This window comes from Arvicola amphibius, chromosome 9, assembly GCF_903992535.2.
Source record: "Arvicola amphibius chromosome 9, mArvAmp1.2, whole genome shotgun sequence".
NCBI classification, from domain to species: Eukaryota; Metazoa; Chordata; class Mammalia; order Rodentia; family Cricetidae; genus Arvicola; species Arvicola amphibius.
This window is the reverse complement of record NC_052055.2, coordinates 73584349-73608545: the sequence shown is the minus strand read 5'-3', so window position 1 is coordinate 73608545 and position 24197 is coordinate 73584349. Positions and strand designations below refer to the sequence as shown.

Below are 24197 nucleotides of genomic sequence, written 5' to 3'. Positions count from 1 at the left end.
ATGGGCTACACAGTAATTATTTTTGTGTGTGGGTGCATATCCACATGGTGCATAGGTGTGTGCATGTGTGTGTGCATGTGTGTTCGTATGCATGTGTGTCCATGTGAACATTTGGTGGGTACATGTGTGTATAAACTGGAGGATAATCCTAAGTATTGTTCCTCAGATGCCATCAACTTATTCTTATTTTATTATTTAAATATTTGTTGTCTTTTTAATTGTGTGATTCTGTGTATGGTACATGCACACCTGAGCACAGATACTGAGTCCAGAAGAGGGCACTGGGTTCCCTGGAGCTGGAGTTACAGGTGGTTATGAGCAACCTGATTTGAGAGCTGGGAACTGAGCCCGAGTCTCTACAAACATAGAGATTCCTAACCACTGAACCACCTCTCCAGCCCTTCCATCTGGTTTTGGAGACAGGATCTCTCATTGTTCTGGATCTTGCTGACCAGGTTAGGCTGTGATATTTCATTGCTCCAGTACACCGGATGCACAGCGCTGTAAATTTAGCTTAGAAGATGAATGTGGTCATGCGGTGGTGGTGCACACCTTTAATCCCAGCACTCAGAAGGCAGAAGCAGGCAGATCTCTGTGAGTTCGAGGCCAGCCTGGTTTACAGAGTAAGTTCCAGGGCAGTCAACACTGTTACACAGAGAAACACTATCTCAAAAAGGAAAGAAAAAGAAAAAAAGAAAAAAAGAATAAAGAAGGAAAAGAATATGACTGTGATTTTAGTGAACTCTCTCACCAGTTTGCCCTCTAACTGTGAAGCCTCAAAAATGAACATTTTGGATATAGCAAATTTAGCTGCTGTTATCCAGATGCATAACATCAGTGACCTCTGCATTAAGGCCAGTGTTTCAGAGAAGCAAAGCCCGGGATGACCCAGTCAGGAAGGAGAGTGGAACTTGGAGCAGGCTTCGTCAGTATTGAGAGCTAATGTTGCCCGAAGCCGATAGAACTGAATTTTTACAAACCCAATGTGAAGTAGGAGACAGCTGTCCCTGAATGTCACCGCTTCCACCTCTCTGCTGTTTCTCTCCCCTTTGCCATCGTCTGAGATGCTTTGACTGGGGCGAGGGTGACAGCGAAGAAACCGTGCACTGGAGAATGACCGAGGGGAGGGCCTCTGAGAGTCCAGTACAGGCAGGAGGACAGAGCGTTGATCCAGCTGCAGGGGGACGCTAGAGCGTGAGAACCCACCGGGCGGGGGACACTGCTGCAGAGACTTGGAGACAGGAAGAATGGACAGACCGCAGACAGGAACTTGGAGGGTGGGAAGATGGATTCCGTAAATCATAAGCTTTGCTGCTTCTTGTTTGAATGACTGGATAGATGGTGATGTCACCAACTTGGAAGGAATATACAATGGAGAAGATTTGAGGAGGGAGGCCGAGAGTGTCAGACTGTGGACATTGACCTTGGGGCACCTGGAACATCAAAGAACCAGCTCACCAGACAGCGTGATTATTAATATCAGGCCCCCAGTAGAATGACTAAGACTAAGAATTAAAAATTTGAGGCATATGGGTGGATCCAGGAGGCGTTGGGTTTCAAGCAGAAATTACATTAGCTCCCCATAACTCCAGGGTAAGTCCTTGTCCACTAGAGGCTCCATCACAATTGCAGATCTGAAATGTTCAGCCCGGACCCCCAGAAATCCCCACAAGAGCTGGGAAGCCCAGAAGGACCCTGTATTTACTGTTGAATGACAGTGAGCTACATGGTGGTCAGGTGTTTGTTTCCTTCCTTGGATTCAGCTCAGTTCTGCCCCCCACCCCCAGCAGAGGTTTGCTCGCCGTGGGAGACATTTTGGTACAGGCTGCACGGCCAAGGTCAAGAGCACATGGGCGATCTCTTGTATCACATAAGATATGAGAGGGCCTCTGTCAGCCCTCACCTGTGCTGTATGAGCGTGAATTCATGTTTCGTTAAATATTTAACAAATCGAGTGAGTCAGGGTTGGGTTTTGGGGGGTGGCAATGCAAACGATAAGGTGTAGCACACATCAGGGATTCACAGGGGGGCTGTCTCTGCATCTCTCTAGTGAGGGAAACTTGGATAGATGAGTTTGTATCTGTGGATATGAGTCTCCTGAACTTGATAAAAGGGGTATAATGAAAACAGTCCCAGCCCACCCACCTGTGAGACAGCTGTCATGATGACAGTGGAGGAAGCCCTATGCAAACAGTGTCATTGTTTAAAGGTGCTTGGTAGTGGACCACGTCTAGAAAGCCTCAATAACAGCTGACGATGGAACTGCGCTGTGAGTACCTTCCATTCAAGGCTCTGATCTTGCATTCCACAATTGCCTACTGGGTGCTTGCCGTCGGAGTGGGTGGGGCGCTGTGATCACTGCTAGAGGATACAGAAGAAGCAAGGGTGCCATGCCGAGATTCCAAGAACCTTAAATGCTTATCAGTCAGCGGAAGGCACGAGTCGGAAAAGGCCACATGCAGTTCTAGCTTGTGGCATTTTGGAAGAGGCATGACCATCTGAAGGGAGACAGGAAGCAATCAGCAGTTGCCTGTGGTTAAGGGAGAGAAAGACAAGGATGTTAATGGCATCAGAAATGCTCTATGAGATGTTCTCATAGGAGGTACATACCACTGTAAGTTTGTCCCCAAAAAGAATGTTCAGTACCGATGGGCTGGAGAGAGAGCTTGGCTGTTAAGTTTGCACAGTGCTTTTGCAGAGGACCCAAGTGTGATTTCCAGGACCCACATTGAGTCACCTGTCACTCCAGCTCCAAAAAGCCCTCTTCTGGTCTCCATGGCTACTGGCACACTGTGAAGATACACACACTGATGTATTCATTACTTTTCTATTGCTGTGATAAAATTCTATGACTAAAAACAACTCACCGAAGAGTTTATTTTGGCCCTGGTTCCAGATGGCTGAGTCCAATCATGAGGAAGGCATGAAAGCAGATGACAGGCATAGTAGCAGGAGCAGAAAATTGAGAGATCACATCTTCAGCAGCACGCATGAAGTAGAGAGAGTGAACGGGAAGTGGGGCCTGGCTATGAAGTCTCAGAGCCCACCTCCAGTGACATGTCTCCTCAGGAAGGCTGCACCTTCCAGTAGCTTCCCCAGCAGTACCACCAACTGGGAATCAGGTGCTCCAATGCCTGAGGCGATGGTGGACACTTTTCTTCCAAATAACCACATATGCATATGAATAAAAATAAAACAATACATCTTCAGATGTACAGCACCAAGAGTGGGCTGTGATGTGAACAAGGGACTTTCAGTGACTCTTCCGCATCAGAGCAGGTTCTCATTGCAGATATAATGCAATGTTCTTGCAGAGGCTAGGTATCTGGGCTGTGTGCAGAGGGTCCCTAAAAGAAACCTCAAGTTTCCTGTCAACCTAAAACTACTATAAAAGTGATCGCCTCAAGAAGCAGAGACGGACACGTGGTAGAGGCCCCTATTCCGAACCAGACGAGGGAGAAATTGGAAAGAGCTTTAGGTAGAGATAAATGAGGAGGAGTGGCCATGCACACACATGTGACGAGCAAGCACTTCCCCTCTTTGGCGTTCTCTTATTCTATTTTCAAGCAGTGGGTTAGTACAACTCTTGTTTGCTTGCCTGCTTGTTATTGATTTGATCTTTAATGCTGTGTCTGTGACTTGTGTGATTATGGGTACCAGCAAAGAACAACGACAGAGGGCATTAGATCCATTGAATGTGGAGTTACAGGCAAGCTGCCATGTGAGTGAGGGAACCGAACTCAGGTCCTCCGCAAGAGCAGCAAGTGCTCTTAACCACTGAGCCATCTCTCCAGCCCCAGCAATGTTTGTTGACTTTTAGTTTTATTCACCCCAGTGTAAACGGTCATCATATGGGGAACGGCTCAGGTCACCTTCAGCCTCCCAGGATTTGGAAGTGAGGGGCATGCAGGCTGGAATTCACATGGCCAGACACACAGAGCTTCCACAATTAGCTAGCAAGGAGCAAGGGAGGAGCTGGTGTTGATGGGTGACCTCAACCAGACCACTTTGGTGTGGCCCTTCTCTATCCCTCTGACCTTCAACTTCATGTCTCCTCCCACGGAGCAGATGCCTGGGTGTGAGGCGGGACCTTAAGGCATCATTTGACCCTGTGATCCTTGCTGCTGAGAACTTATTACCGAGAGCACAAAGTCTTGTGTCCACTGCCCTAATCGCCCAATTCCGTGTTTCTGGGAAAGGAAAAGAGTCACAGTGTTTGGATAATGAAGCAGTAAGCGAGGATGGGTGGAGGACAGAGTTAAGCTCAACCGACTTCAATGCAGCTTTAAAATAGCACAGAATCACTTAGGTTCAATGTCAGCCTTTGACCGGGGCTTCTCTTTCCATGAGGCTGAGTCAATGGTGTCCACGCAGCTGTTGAGCAGAACCCAGTATGGGGGGATCTGTAGCTTAAGAAAAAATCCTGTAAAGGTATCACACAAGAATTGTGTAACCAGGGTTGAATTGCAAGCTTAACATTTTAAAACAATCTCTGTCTCTGTCTCTGTCTCTCTCCCTCCCTCTCTTCTTCCCTCTCCCCTCTTTCCCCCCCTTCTCTCTCCCCTCCCCTCTCAGTTGGGGCGGGGTGAGGGCAGGTACCTATAAGCCATAGGACACACATGTGTTGGTCACAGGACTTTCAGAAGTCCATCTTTGCTTTCTATCTTGCTTTGAGGAAATTTCTCTTCTGTCTCCTACCTTGTCATATACTCCATCCAGGTGGCTGGCCTGTAAGTTTCTGGATGATTCCCTGCCCCTCCCCCCTCACCCCCCCCCTCCCATCTCACGGCAGGAGTCCTGGAATACAGATACAAGCCACCACATCCGGTTTCTTACAATGAGGAATCCAAACTCGGGCCATCGGGATTGCATACCAAGTGCTTTTATTCATTGGGCCATCTCCCTAACTACTTCATGGTAGTTGTTTGCAAGGTGCATTTGACTGAAAACAAGCGCACTAGAAATAGTCACAAGGCAGTGACCTGCTGGTTCCCTCGCTAGATGTTAGCACACTTTGTTCTTAGGTTCCTGTGGTTGTCATGCCTCCCACAATGGAGACTGTCAAGACTCACTGTGCACTTGCTCACCACAACCGCTTCGTTTCTCAATGTGTGCCCAGGTCGTCGATTGTATGTGGTGGTTAATAGGCCAACAGCGCGTGAATGTGAGTAAGATTACTTAACAACCTACATCTCAATGCAAGAAGGGCAGCTGTTTGTGAGACGGCAGCTCTACTGCCGCTGACTACATCATCTTCCCAGAAGGGAAACAGGAAACAGAGGAGCCTCCTTTCTCAGGACCATGGCCTCCGTTTCTGTATTCTCCCAAAACACATCACATCTATGTGGCTAGTGTGTAGTGCAGGCTGGGAGCAGGCCATATGTGTTTGGAGTCCTGTGAGCTCCTCGCTGGAAGCGCTTCAATATTCTACACACGTTGACTCCCAGCACTGAGCTCTGGTCCCCACTATAGAGCACCCGTCCAGGAAACTGAATTTCACACGCAGCTGATATAGTTGAGACATTTTCTGCCCTCCCTAGAAAAAGGAAATGGAAGTAATTCAAGGTAATACATTTCGATCTCTTGGAGGCATGAGAAAGCTTCCTGGCGATTCATTTTAAAATTGCACAGCTGGGTAAAACATGTGACAAAGTCATATCGAAACCTCGTCCCCATTGGAAGATTGGGCAGAGCCTTTCTCCACCCACCTCCATATTCTACCGCAGCGTTCCCTCTCTCTGCCTCGCCACCGCTAGGGAAAAAGCAAACGCAGAGGTCCCTTGTCTTTCTAAGGAATCCTAGCTGGAAGGAAGCGTCTAGTGAAGAGGAAAGGAAATAGACATAAACATAAAGGTATCCCTAGAACCCAGAGGACTCTGACGCTGCTGCTCACATCTCTAGGATGACTTCAGTTGGGAAGTGACTAACTTTGGTCTCTTATCCCCATTTTGTAGATAAGGAAACGGAAGTTCAGAGAGGCTGGACTTCCAGCTTTCGAAAGTCTGTGGTGTTTCTGGATCCCAGTTCACTGTCTTTTTCATTATAGGTGTTCTGTCCGCTGAAAAAAAATCAAGTCATAAAATATTATTTTACAGTTTTGTTATTCTGTTTTTCAACTACCTATATTCACTACAGATCCATACACATCTTCTCTCTGTGGAATTCTGGCAGTTTCTGAACACATTTTCACCTTCATTTGTATTTTAAGAACCTCCAAAGACAACGTGGCACTTTTATGAAAATCTGGAATTTTAAGAATATTACTTTCAATCACCAAGATGTGGCCCATTTTTTTGTGTATCATTGTGCTGTTGACTCATACCCACCTGGTCATGGCCCCCCAGGGGGTTTCTTTTGTCATAGAGATGGTCGCCCACCAATGTTCTCTCTAGTCTGTGTAAGTTCTCACTCTGCTCTAAGTTTCCAGCTATGAGCATGATGTGTGGTGTGAGGTGGTCTCAGCCAAAAAGGAAGCTTGGTGATGGATAGGAAAGAAGGAAAAACTCTAGGGATTTCTCGTTTCAGTGCCGCAAGATCCAGCTGCTCAAAGGGTTCCCCACATCTCTGGTGTCCCCACATCTCAGCCTTCGTTTTCTGTCAGTGTTGCTTGGAGTCATCCTGGCCCCATGGGGACAAGATGGAGCCACAGCTTTCTAGCCTGTTCTACTCTCTCTACTAGGCCAGAAGAAGGAACAATGTTCTCAAACACATTCCTGATGTAAGTCCTGGCCATGTGAGCCACCTGCTCACCTATGAAGCTCCTCTGAAACCTAATGGGCAGTGAATGGAGACAGTGTGGAAAGCCAAAGAAACTGGAGACCCTGTCCGTTTCTGTTCCTCTGAAACTTAACTGTGCGGCCACGGGCGTTTGCTTCCTTTCTATGAAGCATTCTGCTACCATAATGGATGGGTACTGGTTTCCATTCCGTGGTCTTCTGTCTTATTCCTCCCCGTTGCCTACTCTTTTGGGCCACATCCCTTTTTTCTTTTGCTTGTCATCCTTTTCTTGTGGTTGAGATGTTGGGATCAAACCGAGATTCTCTGAGTCATTAAAAACCCTTTATTCACATGCTGGTCCCGTGACCAGATGAAGCTCAGATGTGCAGGTCAGAAGAACAGGAGCTGACAGTTGCGTTGCTGGGTTTTTGTTTTTAATGTTAATTTGTCTTGGATCCCTTCCCGGATACACCTGCGAAATAGCTGCATTAAGATTTCACCTGAGTTCAAGGAAGTGTTTGTTGATCACTCAGTGAAGAAGGTCAGCTACTCAGTAAATTCTGCCCCAAAGGTAGACACCACAGAACTGACCTCGGTTTGCTCTTTGCTTGTCTTTGACTTCTATGGCTTCCTTTCCTGAGGTTGGGTGTTTTTAAAGCTGTGTGTGCCATCACTGGACCCCAATGTTTGTATGTATGCTTGCGTATTTTCTGCTTCTTCTCTGGGTATCTCTTAGGCAGCATTCCAGACTCCTTGAGCCTAGTGACTCCTTAAACAAGGTCAGCCTGCACTCACCATGTCACGCCTATAAGGCACAAAGACTCTCCAGCTCATCCCACTCGGAATGTTTTCTCCTCTGTGGGCCCAGGGAAGCACTGCTGATGTTCTGGGCTTTAGTGATGGAGAGAGCTGGAAGGAGGATCAGCTCTGCTGGGTATAGCTATTTCCAAACATGTCATCCTGCCGCTCCAAGACTTGGCTTCTGTGTTTGTGAAACAGGACTAATAGCACCCAGTCACTGGCTTATTCAGGGATGACACAAGCTAATAATTCAGAACTCCCAGTGCATGGCAGAATCTTAGCCAGTGTTAGCTATCATTCATGTTATGCAAGCTTTTTCATGTTTTAGTTCAAATTAGAAGTTATGAAAATGCTGTACTGTAATGCTCATTTTGCCCATGGAAAGGTGGGACCCAAATAGAGGGAGAAACTGTGGACAAAAGAGGTTTCAGTTATTCACTGACTGCTTGATTCCTTTAATGTTGACATATTGATCATAAACAGACCATGGGACTGAGGATAATCCCAAATAAAACCTGAAATCCCAAACACATGCTTGTGATCTCAGCATCCGGAGGGAAAGAAGGAGGGCCCGGAGTTCAAGTCCGGCCTTAACTGACACTAAGTTTGAGGTCAGCTGGGGTACCTGAGACTCTGTCTCCCAAAACCAATAAATAACAAATGAATCAATAAATTGTTCCTTCCTTGAGTTGGTCCTCTCAGGTGCTTTGTCAGAGTGATAAGGAAGAGCACTAGAAAGGTGAGTTCTGATGTAGATGAGGCCTGTGGAGTCCTGCTGTAGATCCTCGTGGGGTATGCTGTAGATGAGGCCTGTGGGTCCTGTTGTTGATAATGTCTGTGGGGTCCTGCTGTTGATGACACCTGATCATTGTTTCAGAAGCCTTTGGAACTGATCTGTAGAAGAAATGTGGAAAAGCACTGGGATACAGGCTTGGGAAAGTTGAGGATGCTGTAAGCGAAGCTTAGTGAGTGATTCAGGTAGGCACTTGACTGGAAGGCTGGACTGCTAAGAGGGTTTGAGAGGGCAGGAGGAGCGCTGGAAGACTAGACAGGAGGACGCTCCTGTTACACTGATGCCAAGAACTCGTCTACACTGTGTGTTCCCTGAGGTTCTGGCGAAAGCTGAGCTCAGGGAAGTGTGTGTATTAGTCTGATGGAGGACACCTCAAGCAGACCCACACTCAGGCTGTGATATGCATTTCCTGACTGTGTTTAGTTCTTAGGAGCACACATCATGGTACCAGGTACCCCAGAGTCCCGAGGTGGAGCTATTGCATTTAACATTTTCCTTGTGTTTTGGTTTGGCCTGGGTCTCATCTCTCCTCTCTACTACATCCATTTTCTCTTTATGAAGGGGGATGTTTACTCTGCCAACATATGTTGGGTGTGTGTATGCTCTTTTTTTAAAAAACATTTTTATCATCATAAGGACTCACAGCCAAGAGCTACTTTCCTTCCTGCCTATGTTGTTTCGTTTCCTGTTTCAGGAGTTTGCGTTACATTTCTGAAGTTAATGGTGTGATGAAATTTGGGGAAAGAGTTCATGGAGAGGAGGATATGAAAACGAAATGGTGCATTTGTATATATTTTGTGTTGTGTGTGTGTGTGTGTGTGTGTGTGTAAACCGTGTGAGTATGTGTAGCTCACAGATCAACTTGGGTGCTGTTCCTCAGCAACCTTCCGCCTTGGGTAATTTTTGTTCATTGCCAGTTAGGCAAGGCTGGGCAGCCCGCAAGTGCCAGGCATCCCCCTGTTTCCACCTTCTGAGTGCGGGCATTCCAAGCACATGACACCACGCCTGGCCTTTGAAAATGCTCCAAGTGTTACAGAAAACCCAGCTCAGGGAGTTCTGCTTGCATGGCAGACATGCTACTGACTGCACTGTCTTCCTAGCCCTGACTTTACAGTTTTCAAAATTATTTAAGAACTTTGATGCTTTTTAAACTTTACACGGGGAACACTCATTTTGGGGGCATGCAGTTCTGCAAATTTTAACACATACAGAGATGCTTGTGACCACTAGAACAGACAGGATATTGGTTTTAGCACCAGAAATCTCTTTCCTAACATCTGTGCAGTCAAACTTCCCCCAACCTGCTGCTGCCTGCCACTGACCTAGCATGTCATGCAAGCGAAGCTATACAGTGCGTACCTTTCTGAGACTAGCCTTTCAGGTAGCATTGTCCAATTGAGATTTATGCCTGTGCACACCTCTTAGAAGCTCTTTTTGTTAACTGCTAAACAGTGTGCCATTGTTTGTGTGTATTACAATTGGTTAGTTCATTTAGCCATTGTTTCTAGTGTGGGGTCATTATAAGTAATACGGTGTAAACATTCACGTTCAACACTAGGTCAACAGGCATTTTCATTTCTCTTGAAGGGTGCCCAGGAAATGGGAAGACACAGAGAGCATGGACTTTATGTCATACATAGTTTCTAAACCACTCTGCGGAAATGTTCTAGAAGTTGACAGTTGTAGCTGCCTTCCTGCTAGCTAGCACTCGAGGCGCAGCGAAGTCAGCCTTCCTAATAGACACATTGTAGCTTTTCTCTTTTTACCCGTGTACCTCCAGGAAATAACATTAAGAATAGTTTCGTGTTTAGCTCTTCTGTAAAGTGTCTGTATCTTTTTTCTGTTTTTTTTTTTTTTTTTTTTTTTTTTTTTTTTTTTTTTTTAGACAGGGATTGTTCACTGGTTTTTGAGTTGTGGAAATTTCCTACACATTCTGAAGTGTCTTTTGATTTCCCCCCTTCTATTTCTGAATGACATTTATAGAATTGGTGTTACTCTGTCTTAAATGTTTGGTAGAATTTGTTAATGAAACGCCTGGGGCTTCCGTGTCTTTTGCTGTTGGCTTATTGAAGGGTTCTCAAGTATGAATAAAATACATTTAATAGAGAGAGAGAGCCTGTCAGGTAGATCCACCTTTTCATGGGTGAATTTGTTATACTTTGTCTTTCAAGATTCCATACAATTTGCAGGCATGGTATGAGTGGTCTACTTAATTTATCAGCAGGCCCTTCCAGTAGTTCTGTGTCCTATCGCTTTTGGAGGTGTAGTTGAGGGCCCCATCTTTCACATCTGACTTTAGTAACACACCTTCTCTCTCTCGGTAACATCGAGATGAGTGTGAATATTCAACTTTGTGGCTTTTAAATCTTTCTTTCTTCCTTCCTTCCTTCCTTTCTTTCTTCTTAAAATAAAATCTTCTTTTTAAAAAAAAATCACGTCCTATTTCTTTGTCTTTCAATCAGTTCTGATCTTACACTTACTCTTTTGCTCCCCTAGTTGCTTGGGTACAGTTAGCTATTCCTTTTCTAGAATTCAAGGTTGACTCTTAGATTACTGATTTAACTCCTTTATTCTTTCCTACCATATCACTTTCCCTCCAGTGAGCATGACAGCTGCACCCTACAAATTTCAATGTTCTCTATGTTCATTTTAACCCAGTTCAAGTTATTTTCCAGTTATCCTCAAGGCTTTTGTGTTGGTCAACGATTTTCTTTTATTATACTGCTTAATTTACAAACATTTGGTTTTGGGGGGCATGCCTTTCTGACATTAATCTAATTGACTCTATAGCAGTCCTAAGACACATTTTCATTTTAAATCAGAATTTTTCCTGTGGCTAGAATATGGTCTTTTGGAGGAAGGCCACTAGTTAATTCTGGGCTAGTTAGCCCTGAAATAATCACTCAGAAACTGTATTAATTAAATCACTGCTTGGCCCTTAGCTCTAGTTTCTTACTGGCTAACTTTTGCATCTTAATTTAACCCATTTTTATTAATCTGTATATCGCCATGTGACAGTGGCTTACTGACAAAGTTTCAGCATGTCTGACTCTGGTGGTGGCTCCATGGCATCTCCTCTGACTCCACCCTTCTTCCTCCCAGTGTTCAGCTTAGTTTTCCCCCACCTAGCTAAGTTCTGCCTTGCTATAGGTCCAAAGCAGTTTCTTTATTCATTAACCAATGAAAGCAACACATAGAGAGAAGGACCTCCCACACCAATGGTCCTTTGGTGGAGTTTCCTTGCAAACTTGAGAATAATGTGTAACCTGGTGACCATTTCCTAGGAGAGTTCACAAATGTTAGCCATGTAAAGTTGGCAGACAGTGTTTTCAAGTCTGTCTATGACTTCACAGAGGTGTTGGCTGTTCTTCTATTTTAGATGTCAATTAATAAGAAGGAGATTAGAAATTTCTGATTGCAAGTGTATTCTTGTCTCTTTCTCTTTTCTGACCAATAAGCTTTTTCCTTCATCTGAATCGAGCCTCTGTTATTATCAGTTATATACATGTTTAAGATTCTCTCTGTCTTTGTCTCTCTTACACACACACACACACACACACACACACACACACACACACACATTCCAGGCTGGCTTTGAACCTGCTGTGTAGTCAGAGATGGCATTGAATTCCTAACCTTTTTGCCCCAGGCTTCCCAAATGCTGTCATTGCACACATGTACCTCTGTGCTCCCCAAATGCCATCATTACACACATTTACCACTATGCTCCCTGAATGTTATCATTGCATGCTTGTATCACTGTGTGTATGAATGTACATCACGTATACACCTGGGAGTCATGGAGAGTTGTGAGTCACTATGTATGTGCTGGAATCAAACTCAGGTCCCCTGCTAGAGCAACAAGTGCTCTAAACCTTCAAGCTCTCAGGCTTCTCTATCTGAAATTGTAAATGGTATATCTTAAATTATGTGTATGTGGATGCTGTGCACGTGTGTGTGGATGCTTCCGAGGCCAGAGGCTTCAGAGCCCCTGGAGCTGGAGTTACAGGTTAGGTTGTGAACCAAAGGATGTGGGTGCTGAGAGTTGAGCACCGGTCCTCTGGTGGAGGAACAGTACACAGTCCTGACCGCTGAGCCATCTCTCCAGCCCTCATCTGCTTTTCTACTATATCTCTTTGTATAAAATAGAGGTATTTATTTGGGATTTACAGTAGGACTGTTTAGCTTTTCTTATATTTATGGCAAACAATTTAGCATTTCAACTGAATTATATAAAGTGTACAATTACATAGATCCCTTAAACTTTTGTTCTTTATGTTGTATTTGTCATATTAATGAATTTAAATCAATCAACCTAATATATGTAAATATATCAGATATGTTGTATTTTTCCTTCAATAGTTGTACAAAAATACAGGTATTATAGAGACCCACATATCAGTGTTTCCCGGGCAATGGTAATCTCCTCACTCTGGTTCCAATTTTAGCCTGTGTGCTGGCAAAGAGAACACTAAAAGCATTTTTTGCAGTTCTTTCCTGATAAAGCCTAATCTAAAAATTGTGCTGAGTTTATAATGATGTGGGCTAAAATGAGAAGTAAAGTGTTTTCTGCTTGTCAAAGCTGCACTTGGCTCTAAGCAAGTATGCTTGGGCAGCGTTCGGTGCAACAGGCTTTCTTTTGGGCCACCAACCAGCTCCCAAATCATGACATGGGGACTTTCACATTAATTAAGAATGCTCAACCTTATCTTATGCTTGTCCCACTAGCTCTTATAACTTAATTTAACCTGTTTCTCTTCATCTGTGTTTTACCTTGGGGCGTTTGACTTTCTTTCCTTCTGCATGTCCTACTCCACGTCTGGCTGGTGACTGCCTGACTGTCCCCAGGCATCTACCTCTCTTCTTCATCCTCTTTTCTCTCGAGAGAGAGCCTAGATTCCTCCTACTACTTATTCTCTCTCCCTGCCAGCCAGCCCCACCAATCCCTCTACTGCCTAGCTATTGGCTGTTCAACTTTCAATTGGGTCAATCAGGTGCCGTAAGCAGGCAAGGTAAAACAGCAACACATTTTTACATAGCTAGATACACGCAGCATATACACATGCAACATAGCTTTACATAGCTAATATTCTGCAACACAAACATATGCAAACATCAGCTTTACATAGTTAAAGTAATATGCCATAACATTTGGGTATAAATCCTTTATATCAACCATACTATTGAGCTAATAGTAAAACTGTGTACAAAAGTAGTTGATGACCAAGCCTGATACCGGGTGAGACAGCAAGAAGATGTATAGAGGGCTGGAGAGACCATTTAGCAGTTAAGAGCACTTCCTGCTCTTGCGGAGGACCTGGGTTTGGTTCCCAGCACCCATGTCAGGTGGTGTATGATATCATGTAACTCCAGTTCCAGGGGATCTGACTCTCTTTTTTGACTTCTGTGTGTACCTACAAATGACATACACTCACACATACACATAAAGACCAGAAGAATATGAAGGTTTATTGTATTTAAATTATTAGTTATTTGCAGGGCTGCCCTAATGGGTGATGATTTCTAAAAATGTTAATAAGCAGAAACTTCCTGTTTTCCAATATGTCTGTGCCAGGCTTGAGATTCAGAAAGAAAGATTATCCCACACATTGCTTGGATCCTAGGCAAGAGCATGATCCAAAGCTCTCATAAAGGACTTTTCATTTAAAAGATTCCCCCCAAGGCTTTATCTTTCTAATTTTGTTTGTGTTTGCTGACGTGATCTGAAGACATCCCCACACTCCAGTTCACAGAAGGTGTGACTCTACGATAGGCCCCAGACTCTTCTGTAATCTGGGTCCTACCCTAGGGATTGTTACCGCCGGTGCAGAGTTTCAGCTGTGAAGGTGACTGCTTGTGTAAAGGCTTAGGTGATGTAAGTCTGAAAGCAAGGTGGGACTGAGACATTGAACCTCACCCTGATTAAGAGCCCAGAGGATTGCATGTTGGCCATGATGGTGCTGTCTTCAGCAAGAAGGGAATGCCTGAGCTTGGAGTCTGTAATGGTGGCCACAGCACATTGTCCTCCTCCACACACCTATCAGAAACATGACCAGGGAGTTTCAGCCAAATCAGCTTGAGCTGTGTGTAGCCCTTTCCTTCCCATCCCTACTGTGTAAAGCAGGCCCTTTGTGTGCTGTCCCATGGAGCCCCTCTGTGCTTGTCCACTTTTTCTGCCATAACAAAATACCTGAGATAATCTACTGAAAAAGAAGAAAGGTTTATTTGGGTTCAGTTTTAGAGGTTCTATAGTCCACCATCCATTGGCCTCATTGCTTAGGACCTGTGGTAATACTGTACACAATGACAGGAACCTGTGTGGATGGAGGCATTTGCCTCTTAGATAGGAAAAAGACGGGCTGGTGTGGTTCCTTAACTCCTGTGGTAGTTTGAATGAGAACGACTCCCATAGGTTCATATGTTTAAATGCCTGTCCTCCAATTGGCAGAATTGTTTTGGGAAGGATTAGGAGTGTAGTCTTATTGTAGGGAGTATGGCTGAAGCCCATGCCAGGCCCAGTCTTGATTTAGCTCTGCCTGCTACTCGTGGATGAGATGTAGGCACTTAGCTGCTGCTCCAGTACCAAGCATGCCTGTCTGCTGCAATGCTCGCTGCCATGGACCCTCTAAAACTGTAAGCAAGCTCCTAATTAAGTGCTTTTTGAAATAACATGCCTTGGTCCTGGTGTCTCCTCACATCAACAGAAAAATAACTAAGACAATTGCCTTTTAGGGCATGGCCCCAGTGACCCAACTGCCTTCTACTGGTAGGCCCCACCTCTTAGAGGTTCTGATAGTGCCCCAGCTGGAGTCAAGTGACAGTTCAGATCCAAACTCAGATCCAAACCCTCCATCTGCCTAGTTCGTGTGACAGCCTTGAGGTTGCCTTTTAGGACTACGTCACTGGAATGGATTTTACTTTTCATTGATTAGGACCAGATCTCATTTCCTTCAGTTCAGTGTGCACTGTGTGAGAGACACGGTTAGTTGAGTAACTGAGGAGGAAATACCAGTTTATCTGTATTCAAATTCTGACTTTCCCATTTCCTAGACTGATAACTACAGTCAAGTTTCTTAAGTCTACTATGCCTCAGTTTCCCCACTATCAAATCAGGCCAATAACACCATTTGTAAAGATGAATACAGCCAATGTCTTTCTTGAATTGCTCTCTGTCTTATATTGAGGCAAGGTCTTTCACCTGAACCCAGAGTTCAGACTGAGTTCAGACTGCTCATTCAATCTGTTTGGTCTCCACCTCCAGAGCCCTGAGAGCAGAGGCAGGCCACCAACCCTGCCCAACAGTCACACAGATGCTATGGAGCCCAACTCAAGGCCTTAGCTTGTCTGGCAAGAGTTTTGCACATTGAGCCTCTCCCCAGCTTGACAACTACTTTTAAAAAGAAACAAAAGGTAGGAAAAGATGCTTTCGGAAATCACAACACAATGTTTAACAAAAACGCCTGCGAATCTGTGGTTCAGCACCGCCCTCCTAAGGATACATACAAGGGAAATGTGTCCACTGTCGTTAGGGCTGAAAGAAACCAGGGTCACTAACCTCACTCCACTCCACTAACCCTAACTCTCACCTTAGACTAGTTCAAGACTGGGTAATGGTTACCATGGGGAGGAGCAGGGGAAGAAAGGATCAAGAACTTCTGGTGATGTGGCTAACATTTCATTCCTTCATCTGGTAACCGACAGTGAAAATACATTTAGCTGTATACCCAAGGATGTGAGTATTTTACCCCTGTATCATAGTTCACAAACAAAACAAAACAAAATTGCACAACAAATCAAACAAACAACATCCCCCCCCCCCAAAAAAAACAATAAAGAAAGCTTGGAGTGGTGGCGTGCACCTGTAACCAGCAATTGGGAGGTGAGAGGTAGGAGGATGAGGAATTCAAGCCCGGTTTCAGTTACAGAGTGCATTCAAAGCCAAAGGCCAGTCTGGGCTGCATGAGATGTGTGTGCATGTGTGCATGTGGAGAGAGAGAGAGAGAGAGAGGGGGGGGGAATAAAAAGCAGAGGAAAATAAAACGAAGCCAGGGGAAAGGGGAGACCCATAAAGTTAAAAGCCACAGATCCCTGACTCCAGTACCCCTGACCCTGTTGGCTCACCCCTTTGCCTCTCACAGGCTCCTGCCCCACCCCTTCTCTGTTTGCTCAGTGCAAAGACGCAAATGCTACGAATTAGGGATCTTCCCTTCTTTTCTTTTTCCCAGGACTCTGCTCGCCTTGCAAGTGCGTAATTTTGGCACTAGAGTAACTTGATCTAGCTGAATTGTTTTGTTAAAAAAAATTAAAAATGTATACATTTAAAAATCTTGAAAGCCGTGGGCTCTTTACCTCTTCCTCTTGTCCCTGGCTCCCTCTCTGTGTGGCATTACCCCCTGCAGGACTTCCTCTTGGTCATTTGGGACTGCCCAGGCTCTGTATGAGCCTGGAGCACTGAAAGGTTTTGGGGGTGACTGGACGCAGCTGATGCAGAGCTCCCCACTGTGTCGTCCTCCCGACGGCCAAGTCCCCGCCCGGATTGACCCCGCCCCGCGGCCGAGGTCTATTTTGGGCGCACCGGCGGAGGCCCGGGATCGCTGACAGTCGCGGATCCTGTGACACCTCCCAGCAGCCAGGCACTTGTTGCTCCCGGGACCTGTTGTCAATCCCTTAGCTCGCTTTTCCTTTAAGCCCCCTGCTGGCTCTTGAAGTCGGTTCTTTCCCTGGGTCACCTGAGACACTGATCTCTCAGACATCGCTGTCCTTGCTTGAAGAAATTGATGAGAGATTAGAAGCCTTAAAAAAAAAAATTAACAGCGCTCAGAAGAGAGGCTCCCACCGTGAGCAGGAGCCTGAAGCGCTGCAGAGGTGGCGCCTCTCCGACCCGGGACCGCGGCCCGGGGCGCCGACGGTATGATGGACTCAGCGACAGCTAATGGGGACGATAGGGACCCCGAGATCGAGCTCTTCGTGAAGGTAGGTCGGCATCCGCGATCTCAGTGCTGGCGCTGTCGTGATCTCAAGTGTCAGGGCGCAGATCCCTCTGGGACTCGGGACCCTCCCTAGGGAGCACAGCCCTCCTGGTTCTGCAGGTGGCCTTTCTGCAAGGGGTTCCAGGGAAGATGGAGTAAACTTCAACCTGGCAGGTGTCTGTCTTCCTGGAGAGCTGACCCGCAGCCTGTGAAACACTGTAGGGCAGGTCACCACCATAGATCCTGGACTCCAAGGGACGCTGTGACCAGGCTGATCTTAAAGGATGCCCCCAGATATAGGGACAGGAGGACCTGGCTGGACCAGTAAACTTTTCTTCTACAGTAGAGGAAGGATGATGATGATGATGATGATGATGATGATGATGATGATGATGATGATGATGATAAGGAGGAGGAGGAAGAGGGGAAAGAGAGAGAGAGAAGAGAGAAGAGAGAGAGAGAGAGAGAGAGAGAGAGAGAGAGAGAGAGAGAGAGAGAGAGAGAGAGAGAGAGAGGAACGTTGATAAAAATGATCTTTGGCAAAGCAAAAATAGCATTTCCTAGCACCATTCCTTTTTTATCCAGAAAGACTAAAATAAAAGTGAAGGTCGCAAAACTATTTTCTTGTTTTGTGTCTTGGAAAGTAGAAAATGAACACCCGTTCCCCGCTGTTATTGTCATTGTCATTATGATTCTGCGGGGCAGTCTCTGTAACTAGGGGACCTGCCAGTCATCCTGACTGAGGGCTGCGAAGCAGCAACGTCTTGCAGAACCACTGCTTCTTGGGCGCTCCGTGAGCAGGATCAGGAGCGAGACAGAGGCTGTATTTCCTTTGCAAGCTGCTGAAGAAGTATCAGGCCAGGTCCGCGGGCATGGGCAGAAACATTTGATCAGCCCTCCTTGCTGGACACTGCAGAAGCAGAAACTTGGAAACCTGAGGCGGGGAGGAAAGCAGCCTCTGGGCAGGCGGAGTCGCCAGGGCTAGGGGGAGGGGGAGAGCTCTGCTGCCTGATTACCTGAACTTTTTACAAAGGAGAAGAAAAATCAAGGGCGGTTTCCTAGCATAGGGTGCTGAGTGTGGAAAACACACTTGTCTTTTACAGGGCCTGCGTATAACCTGGGAGCCGAAAGATGTCAGTTTGCTCAAACCACCCCTTATAAGCCAATTGTGCAGACTTATGTAGAAAGTTTTACGTTTGTGCAAACCTGAACAGCAATCTTTTCTTCTTAGACACCTCTGAAACACACACACACACACACACACACACACACACACTATTCAATACACATACTGAATTTCTAATATATATATATATGTATGTATAATCTTTTACAAGTTATATTATGTCTACAAAGTGATTTAGATCTCCTTCAGGCATTTTTAGGTGTGCTGGCGGCCGACCTAGGTGATGAACAAGGGCCCTGTCTCCTCCCAGGCTGGACAGGATTTGACCAAGTGAATCCACACAGGGTGCCCTGAGATCAGGCGCCTAGGCCTACAGCTGGGAGGGTGAATGGACAGAGGTTTCACACAGCTTGCTGTGTTCCTTAAGAGTGCCATTCTTGCACTTGCTCAGCTTCCCTGGGAGTAGGGACTTCAAGGTGTCAGGTTCCCTTAGGGAAATTTCAAACACAAATTGGTTCTTTTAAGCCAAAGGAGCCCTTTGCCCTGCTACCAGACGCGGAGATCAATCCTACCTGTGTCTTTGGAATTTCATGTTGGCAGCATTCAGAGATTTTGTCTATTTATATAAAAAAGCTTACTCCACAGCTCAAGTAGCCCCCAGAGAATTCTAGAATATCTGTGCTGTCATCTGCTTTTCTCTAAAGAGAAGCAATTAGTGGGAGCCAAGCAGGCCTTGGTAACTCTAAGACCAGATTGATGGCAGAGATGTTTTGATTCCCCAATCCTCATTTTTTAGTTTCTAGTTACTATTATGATCACAGAGTAGACACAAAAGCTGGGTCAATCAGGTCAGTGGTGGTTTACCCAGCATGCAGGAGGCAGAGGCAGGAGGATCTCTGAGTTCAAAATCAACCTGGTCTACAGAGCGAGTTCTAGGACAGCCAGGGTACCCAGAGAAACTCTGTCTGATAAACAAAACCAGTTGAGTCTAGAGAGGAGCTGCTGCTCTGAGCGGTGTCATTTTGGGGGAGCGGCTGACCAGTTTGCAGAATCAGACTTTCCCAAATCTGAAGTTTCCCTTCTGGATTTCCACAGAAAGAAAGTCTCTGAAGTCTGGTGTTCCGTAGCAGAGGTTCTTTCTGAAGGGGAGGGTGGGTTGGTCCCTCCGAAGTAGCTCACGGGGAATGTGGGTTGGTCCCTCCGAAGTAACTCACAGAGAGGGGGCCCCACCTGGAGCCATGATGTTGGTCATTGTCAGCAGCCTGTGAAAGACCCCCCACACACACACTTCACATAACACCGAGTCTGCCATTCCACCCTACTGCTCTGTGAGACTCCACGTTGTTTCCTTTCCGTGCTCTCCGAGGCTATCACCTGTTTCTCCTGCAGTGATAGTCGTCGTCATACCGATGAACGGCAGCATCCTAGGTCGTGTGGAGCTCAGGGGAAGAAATGATCTCATTGGGCCCTCACATCCTTATTCATGAAGGTTATTTCACTCTTGCGTGAAATGAATAAAACAGTGAACTGTGATTCACAGGACCTTGTGATCCTTGCAGTCACAGCTCTTGGTGAACTGAGGTATGCTCTGTTTCAGTACTCAAGGCCAAGAGGAAAGAGCTTGTATCATGTTTCCATTGAGCAATCCTGTGCTCCGAGAAGGCATGTGAAGTGCTCTGAAGCAGCCCACGGACAGCATGCAGGTTCAATCTTCGGTCTGGCACATCATACTCCATACGTCCCATCTCTCCCCGAACACTGATATGTCCATCTTTGTATTATTTATTTTCTGGCATATAATATAGCCCAGACTGGCCTTGAATTCCCTAAGTACCTAAAGATGACCTTGAGCTCCCAATCCCCCGCCTCCATCTCCTCAATACTGAGTGCACCACCATGACCAGTTTGCTTGGTACTGGGGATGGAGCCCAGGATTTCATGCGTGCTAGGGAAGCACTTTACCAACTGAGTTTCACCGGCAGCCCCTTAGACCTTATTATGACAAGCTAGAATGATACCTAAAACCTGCACCCAAGGCATCTCTCTGCCCCGGATGAACTAGATGACTATGAGCAAATTACTCAACTTCCCTAATTTTCTTTGGCCTCTCCTTTAGCCAAAAGTGTTTATAACTAATAGCAAGGAAGCTAACGATAACAAGTCATTGTCCAAACCAAGATACTTCAAGAGTGAAGGGAACTGTGGTGCTCAGACCGAGGACAGATGTGACCAGGATTGTGAGAACGTGTGGTGCTCTGATCAGGCAAATGCAGTCATCACCAATTTGCTGTAAGCTTCCATGGGGTCATACAGGCCAGAGTGCTTTGCAAGTTGAGACTTGCTACACATGTCTTATCTTCCATCTTCTCTTAAGTAGTAAGTCAGGTAGAGTGTCACTGGATTTGGGTGTCCCCGATTTCCTTTGGAGAGCCGAGGCCTGGCTTCCTCCTCACTAGCAGGGATATTTTGAGAACGGATGAGATCATCTGTACCTTGGACTTTGATCATAAAGGGAGGGTACCAGGTTAGAGAAGGCAATGAATATGGTTCGGTGAAGGAAAGAATAAAGAACAAGGGAATCAAATCGAAACAGAAAGCAATTTGAGAGGACAAACACAGGACTTTCTGAGCAGAGTATATCAAGTTCTCCCTCCTCTCCTAACCCCGCCCTAGGTCACAGAAACAGAAAGTTACCAAAGGAAAGGGATTATGGTCGACAAGTTCCCAACAGTCATTTCTAGAAACTGGGGGTATCAGGAGAAACTATGGATTCTCAAACGTGGATATATGAGCAAGTCATTTAGGGAAAGTGAAAGGCACTTGGGCCAGGACCTTCCCCAGGCTGATGACATCAGTCCCCACAGGCAGAGTCCAGAGCAGTTTTCTCACTGCTACCTTGAGGTGACTCCAGTGTGGCAGGGCTTATGGACAGCCAGGCGGGTGCAAGGCAGGCAGCTTCTGCTACAGCTAAAATAATATATGCAAAAGTATGGAATGTCTAGTAAACTGGGGGTGTGGTCAGGAGGGCTGTGGATGGAACGCTCAACTCTCCTGTCAACAATTGCTAGTGAGCTGGCAGCAATTCTCTGCACAGGACTCTAGAACAGTCCATGCATGAATGGTGAATGTGGCTGGTCAAATAGTCCTCCACGCCATGTGCTTGTGGTGGGAGAATAAAACAATCCTCTGATGGTGTGATCGAAATGGCTAGTTGTTTTCGTTGTCGGTGACCCCAAAATCTCTGACAGGGGAGCAGTGGTCAAGTCATGAGATACATAGTGTGGTCATCTGATTTCCAGAACAGGCAGGATGGAGTCTCGTGGTGTTCCCCGCACAGCCATCAGCTCTTCTGACAGCCTGATCCTTTCAGGCAGCTCACCTAAGCATAAGTTATCCCGTGAGGTGTTTGTGTGTGTGTGTGTGCATGTGTGTGTGTGCATATGTGTGTGTGTTGCACATGCCCATGCCCTTGGAGGCCAGATCAGGACCTCAGGTGTTCTGTTCTATCACTCTTTGCCTTTTTTGCCTTGAAATATGTTCTCGCAGTGACCTTGAGCCCAGATGGTAGTCAGCGAGTCCCAGTAATGAGATGATCCTGGTGTCTCCATCCTCAGATGAAATGTTGGGGTTACAGATGGAGCAGATTACGTCTAGCTCTTCGTGTGAGTTCTGGGGATTTGAACTCAGGTCTTCATATATGTGCAGCAGTCACGCTCACTCACTGAACTGTCTCCGTGTGTGTGTATGTAGCATGTGTGTGTACACACGCATATGCTTGTGGTATAGGTATATGTGCATGAATGTCTGCATGTTGGTACAAATGCACCTGTGTGCACATGCAGTGGCGGTCAGAGGTGGTCTTCTTTGGTCATTCTCCGCATTATCTTTTGAACAGATCATTTGCCTATATTGTTGATTTTCTCAAAAAATCAACTTCATTGATTCTTTGTATTGTTCCCTTTGTTTCTACTTTATTGTTTTCAGCCCTCAATTTGATTATTTATTGTCTCTTCTTGGGTGTGCTCACTTCATTTTGTTTTAGAACTTTAAGGTATGCTGTTAAGTTGCTAGATTGAGATCTTTTCCTTTTTTGTAGGCTTGTGAACTTTTTTTAGTGCTGTGAACTTTTTTCTTAACACTGCTTTCATTGTATCCTAGAAGTTCGGGTTTGCTGTGTATTCATTTTCATGGAATTCTAGGAAGCCTTTAGTTTCTTTCTTATTTCTATCTTGAGCCATTTTTCACTCAGTAGATAGTTGTTCAGTCTCCATGAATTTGTAATCTTTCTGCTGTTTCTGTTGTTGATATCCGGCTTTAAACTGTGGTGGTCTGGTAGGATGCACAGAGTTATTTCAGTTTTCTGGTATCTTCTGAGACTTGCTTTGTGAGCAAGTATATGATCAATTCTGGAGAAAGTTTTATGAGGGGCTGAGAAGGTATATTAGTTTGTGTTTAGATGAAATGTTCTGTAGATATCTGTTAGGTCCATTTGGTTTATAACTTCTGCTAGCTCCAGTACTTCTCTGTTTAGTTTTGTCTGTTGACCTGTCCATTGGTGAGAGTGGGGTATTTACATCCCCCACTATCAGTGTGTGAGGGTCAATATGTGATCTAATCTGTAGTGGTGTTTCTTTTACAAACTTCGGTGTCCTTGTGTTTGGGGCACAGATGTTAAGAATTGAAATGCCATCTTGGCAAATTGGAGTAGTCTGGGCTGGCATCTGTGGTCTTTCAGAGTCTGTAGCACATTTGTCCAGGCCATTCTGGCTTTCAGACTCTCCACTGAGAAGTCAGGCCTAGTTCTAATAGATCTGCCTTTATATATTACTTGGTCTTTTTCCTTGCAGCTTTTAATATTTTTCTTTGTCCCGTATATTTAGTGTTCTGATAACTATGTGGTGAGGGACTTTCTTTTCTGGTCCAATCTATTTGGTGTTTTGTTTGTTGCACCTTTTAAAGCATCTCCCTCTTTAGATTAGGAAAAATTTCTTCTAGGATTTTGTTGAAAATATTTTCTGAGCCTTTGAGCTGGGATTCTTCTCTTCACTCTGTTCCGACTGTCCTTAGGTTTGATCTTTTCATGGACTCCCAGATTTCCTGGATGTTTTGTGTCAGGAAATTTTTAGATCTAATATTTCCTTGACTGATATATACATTTCTCCTACCATGTCTTCAGTGCCTGAGATTCTGACTTATCTCCCTGATATTTGGTTTGTGAGGCTTGCCCTTGTAGTTCCTGTTCCAATTCCTAAACTTTTATTTTCAGAATCTCTTCAGTTCATGTTTCTTTATTGCTTCTATTTCTATTTTCAGGTCTTGAACACTTTCATCCAATTTCTTCCACTGTTTATCTTTTTCCTGGATTTCTTTAAGAGATTTATTGATTTCCTCCAATTGTTTGTGTTTTCCTGGATTTCTTTAATAGATTTATTAACTTCCTCTTTAAGGACCTCTAGCATTTTTATATAGCTGGTTTTAAGGTCTTTTTCTTGTGTTTCAGCTATGTTGGAATATTCAGAGCCTGCTGTGGTAGGATAGCTGGGGCTCTAGTTGGGACATAGTGCCCTGGTTGTTGTTGACTATGTTGCTGTGCTGGCATTTAGGCATCTGGGTCTGAGATGATTATAGATCTGGTGCTAGTTTCTGGGTTTGTCTTTGTTGGGTGGGTGTTTTGTTCATTGGTTTCTGTTTCCTCTCTGGATTTTCAGAGTATGATGGCTGTTGTGTTTTTTGTTTTCCTGGCGTGCTCAGCTAATGTGTTCACAGGGGTATGCCTGCTAGTGTTGGAGGC

General features: G+C 45.3%; 1 protein-coding gene across 2 annotated transcripts in view; it reads left to right on the top strand.

The window, feature by feature from the left end:
- Clic5 (chloride intracellular channel 5) overlaps nucleotides 1-24197 on the top strand; it is a 147237-nt gene that overhangs the window by 32527 nt on the left and 90513 nt on the right. Inside the window, exon 1 of one of the 2 annotated variants that reach the window (XM_038344007.1) lies at nucleotides 16930-17284. The exons of the other annotated variant lie outside the window; for it this stretch is intronic. Coding sequence (XP_038199935.1) covers nucleotides 17222-17284 — 63 coding nt within the window. The 5' untranslated portion in view covers nucleotides 16930-17221. Of the gene's footprint in view, nucleotides 1-16929; nucleotides 17285-24197 lie in introns of those variants that run through there. 2 annotated transcript variants of the gene reach the window in all.